This window comes from Petaurus breviceps, unplaced genomic scaffold, assembly GCF_028583685.1.
Source record: "Petaurus breviceps papuanus isolate PSGF00001 unplaced genomic scaffold, PetGlider_PUasm1.0 189, whole genome shotgun sequence".
NCBI classification, from domain to species: domain Eukaryota; kingdom Metazoa; phylum Chordata; class Mammalia; order Diprotodontia; family Petauridae; genus Petaurus; species Petaurus breviceps.
Window position 1 is genome coordinate 7,146,299 of NW_027185809.1, and position 4,917 is coordinate 7,151,215.

Consider the following 4,917-nt stretch of genomic DNA (forward strand, 5'->3'; position numbering starts at 1 on the left):
TCTCTCTCTTCCTCCCTCCCTCTCTCTCTCTTTTTCTCTCTCTCTCTTTCTAGACACACAGTGAATATAAATCTTTCAGTGAGCTGGTGGAAGGTTTTAAGAAGACTCTGAGACATTCAGACCCCATGGTCTTAGAAGATTTCTGTACCACCCTTCCCTTCATTGATATTTACCTGTCAACACTGGACAACCAAGATAATACTATTTTTAAGTAAGTCCCTGTTCTTGAGCACTTGAGTCATTAGATCCAAAGTGACTTCTTCTAGTCCAGACTGACCAAATAACGTAGAACCCCTTTCATTTTCAAGAGAGCTTCCTTTGGGGGTAAGGGTTCCTGTTAGTCAAAAAGCATTTAAGTACTTACTTATATTAGATACTATGCTAAGTGATAGAGGTAGAAAAAATGATAATGGTCCCTACCCACAAAGAGCTCACATCCTAATGGAGGGGACAATCCATAAATAATTGGGTTCAAAGAAGATATATAGAGGTGGCTAGGTGAATAGAGTGAATAGAGCACTGGCCCTGGAGTCAGGAGAACCTGAGTTCAAATCTGGCCTCAGACACTTAACACTTACTAGCTGTGTGACCTTGGGCAAGTCACTTAACCCCAATTGCCTTGCCTCCCCCCTCCAAAAAACAACAACAAAGAAGAAGATACATACATATAGAAGATGGTCTCAGGTTTTCTGTAGAAGGTGGAATCAAAGCTGAGACCAGAAATAGGTAATAAGAATAAGAAATTAAGAGGTGAAGGTAAGGAGGCTGAGGGAGAGTATGGAAAGACATTGGAGATAGGATATGGGAATGTTCACCAAAGATGCCGTTGTAACTGGGTCACAGAGTATGTAGAAAAGAGTAAGAAGGTTTTCAAGGTAGGAAGGGGTCAGGTTATGAAGAGCTTTAAATGTTAAACTTTTACTTTGATCATGGAGGAAATAAGTACCCTTTTTATTCTTCCCACTTCTATCCCAGTATGACTGCCTGGGTGTTTCTAGACCATAATTTGCCCCGTTTCCCCTTATAATAACCCTACTTTTCCATTATCTATCTTTCAGTGTCATGGAAAAAGAGGCAAGGCTGGTAAGAAACACACACGCCATTAACTCATTATGGGAATGTAGGCCAGTCCCTTAAACTATCTTCTCTTTAGTCCCCTTTTCTATATAACAGTAATCCACCATTGAAAGGCAGTTTTCATCCAGTCTCTTCCTACTTTACCAGTAACATCTCCTTGTCAGTAGAGGGAGATCATTAAAAACAGATTTAATTGATTTTGATTGTCAGTGTATATAAGTGAGAGTATAGAGTTCTGACAGCTACTTGCCTTTACTTGGGGGCGAAGGGTGGAAATAACTCCACAGAATTAGTCAGACTGAGCTTGTCAAGAAATTTTCACCTTCTATCTCCAGGGTACTGGTGGTTTCTGGGTGATAGGACTCCACTGTGGTAAGTCCTTCTGTCCTTTCCTGCAGGCTTATCCTGCCTATATTCTTCAGTGATGAGGATTAACGGGGGTCTATGCAGGAAGATACTTGGCAGTGGGGGATCATAGGATTTACAGTTGGAAATGACCTTGAGGGGAGGTCTTCAAACCCAACCATTTGCAAATTATTTGTTTAAATATTGTACTTTGTAGGTTCTCCCTAGCAGTTCTGCCTAAAGGAGATGGTTCCAATAAATAGGTGTTTATTAAGCATCTAAAATATGCTAAAAAATGCCAGGTACTGGGCATGGTAGGGAGGTTAGGGATATGACAACCAAACTGAAGCAGATCCCACCCTCATGGAGCTTATGTTATAGCAAGGGAGACAACCAGAACCACAGAGTCTTAGAATTTAAACGTTGGAAAGGCCCTTAAAGATAATTTAGTATCTCTCTCAGACTTCATTGCCACTGGGACTTGTCCCTCAAATCTCAAGTGACCTGTGTTCTTTCTCTGAGTAGGTAAATCAGTGAGTTTACTGTGTGCCAAGAGGAGAGGGTTTCACTTGAGTAATAACTGTACATGCAGCTGGGGCTTTCCGTTGATGCACTTGCCTTTGTTGTTGTCAATTAGTGATTCTAATGGCAGGAATGTCTGTCTCTAAAGGCAGGCTGGTGAGAGCCAGGATTTTATTCAGTATTTAACTTTATAGGCATTCCTATATGCCTATATGTGCAATGAGTTTGGGGACAGGGTTATCTTCTCCATGGAGGATCTCTTCTATGGCCCTTGACCAACAGCCAATCTTTTGCTTCTACAAGGATTGGAACCCAGGTGAAGTAGTTTCACTCTGGAGTTCAGGGTTAAGAGCATCTTTTCAATTTAAATAAATGGCCACTAAGGAATTCAACTTAAGCAATCAAACCAATTAGACATCTATATTCTAGACATTGCTAGATACTAGGTATACAAAGATAAAAACAAAACAGCCTCAACCTACATTCTTTTGGGGAAATGCAACATATATACAGATAATTTGACAAGGAACAAAACCCTAATGACTTGAGGAGGGAGAGATGATCAGGGGTGGCTTCTAGGAGGAAGTGGCATTTAAGTTGAGTCTTGGAGGAAGATAAGGAGTCTGAAACATGGGGCAAGGAGGGAGGGCTTTCAAAGGATGGGGGGATGGCAGTGTGAAGGCATAGAAATAGAACACAGAGTGCTGGGTTTGGGGAGCAGCTCAATAGATCATTTTGGTTGAGAAGTAATTTTGGCAGGGAAGTAATATGAAAACACTCTCTAGGTTAGGCATGAATTGTGGAGGGCTTTAAATGCCACATTTCAGAAATTTGTATTTTATTATAGTAACAGTAGAAAATCATTGAAGATTTTTGAGTAGGAAAGTTATGTAGTCAGTCCTAAACCTTAAGAAGGTTATTTTGGTGGGTATATGGAGGATGTATTAGAGAGAGAATCAAGGATGTCAGGTAGGCTTTTGCAACTGTATAGGTGAGAAATCTTGTGGAGACAGAATCCACTTGGTCTGGTAATTGAATGGATGGGGTGGGGTGAAGGAGAGAAAAAGAGTCAAGAATGACTGTAAGATTGCGTACCTCATTAAATGGAAGGATGGTGGTATCCATGACAGAGTTAGAGCAGTTTGGAAGAGGGCCAGATTTGTTTTTGTTTTCTTTTCTTTCTTTTTTGTTGGGGAAAATGGGACAGGGGTAAGATAATGTTGCTTTGGTTATATTGAGATCAAGAATGTATATTCTACTTCTAACATACCATGTTGTACCAAGGACACAATATGAGCATTTGCAGCAAGAGGGATTGTGGTTTGACTGGAGGTAGGGTCTATCCTATGGTAAAGGCAGACTCCTGAGACCAGATTATGGTGAGAGGCTGAAAAACTCTTTTTTGGGGGAACTTCTACTCTTAAAGATCCCCAAACTTGTCAGGAATGGGAGGGCACAGTTCTGAATGAGGGCTCCTGATTGTGTGGTGTAGACAGATCTCTAGGTAAGCCGTCTGATCAGAAGCCATGAAGCAATTATTCTTTAGAATACTATCCAAAGAATTCTTTCCTATCCCCCAGGCAGTTCTAAAGATGACAGTCAAAAGGCTGGAAGAAATACATCTCCTTTGTATAATAGCAACATCAGCAAGTATGAAGGAAGGAAACAAGCAGTAATTGAGTACCTACTATGTGCCAGGTGCTGGGCTAAAAGCTTTACAAAAATTATTTCATTTGATCCTCATAATACAGGAGAGACAGGGTTTATTATTATCCCCATTTTACAGTTGAGGAAACTGAGACAAACAGAAGTCAAGTGACTTGCCTAGGGTCATACATCTGAGGCTTGATTTGAATTCAGGTCATATTGATTCTAGATCCAGTTCTCTATTCACTCTGTGCCACCTAGCTATGAACACCTACTGTGTATGCCTGGTTCTGTGTTTAGCTATACTATGGAAGAACAGACATTACCTCTAACTTCAGAGGAGCTTCAATCGAACTAGCAGGACCAGACTCTAACCTGACACCACAGTAGTCAATAGAAATAATATCAGGCAGTGGATGGTGAGTGTCTCGTGAGTGGTATGGAGTATAAAATTTGTGAAGGGCAAGAGGAAGAAGAGGCTTCAGAAGTTGATCTAGGGTATTTTTTTTGAGGAGGGAAGGCAGGGCAATTTGGGTTAGGTGACTTGCCCAAGGTCACACAGCTAGTTAACTGTCAAGTGTCTGAGGCTGGATTTGAACTCAGGTCCTTGTGACTTCAGGACCGGTGCTGTTTTCACTGCACCACCTAGCTGCCCCCTAGAGTATTTCTAATGAATGAACCCGGGGTTTGGACAAACTCAAGGGCTTTTCCTTGTAGTCCTTACCACATCTTTCTCATTGCAGGCTCCAAGAATTATATTATGAAATGGTAAACGTTTTGAAACAGATGCTAGAGGACATGCCAACCAAGAAAGATTCTTCACTTTCATCTCAGAAGTCTGTAGAATATTAGATGTGCTTCTTCATGGTGATGCCATTGGATCTGAAGTCCAATCTAGCTCCAGCCTGACCCAGGGCCCAGAAAAACAGGAAAGTTCTACAATGTTCCCATTGAATGAAGAAAACTGGGCCAAATCCAAATAAAAGTTTCTTTCCTGCTATCACTGGCTTTCCTTTGCTGATAAGCACTTTAGACACTACCTTTTCTATGGAAGTATAGGAACTAAAGCTGGAAGGACTTTAGCCACTGTCTAGTTCAACTCTTTTGTTTTACGGATGAGGAAGCTAAAGCCCCCCAAAGGGGAGGTGATTTTCGTAGTAGGTAGCAGAGTATGTATTTGAACTTAGAATTTCTTATTTCCAAATCAAACATCCTTTCCATTAGACCGAGACTATCTGTTAAATTAAAATTGCTTTGTAGGTAAGTCATGATTCAACTTTAGCCCACCTCTGACTCTCTCACAGTAGGTATTTATAGACTAGTTGG

The 4,917-nt window shown here is 41.0% G+C and overlaps 1 protein-coding gene and 1 pseudogene across 1 annotated transcript in view; one reads left to right on the forward strand and one right to left on the reverse strand.

Annotated features, from left to right (window-relative positions):
* Positions 1-663, reverse strand: part of LOC138163991 (alpha-amylase 1B-like) — a 7,700-nt pseudogene extending 7,037 nt beyond the window's left edge.
* The window catches only part of CATSPER3 (cation channel sperm associated 3), an 82,458-nt gene extending 77,867 nt beyond the window's left edge, over positions 1-4,591 (forward strand). The window contains 2 exon segments of the mRNA XM_069091675.1: positions 54-211; positions 4,335-4,591. Coding sequence (XP_068947776.1) covers positions 54-211; positions 4,335-4,443 — 267 coding nt within the window. The 3' untranslated portion in view covers positions 4,444-4,591.
* Positions 4,592-4,917: the final 326 nt, after the last annotated feature.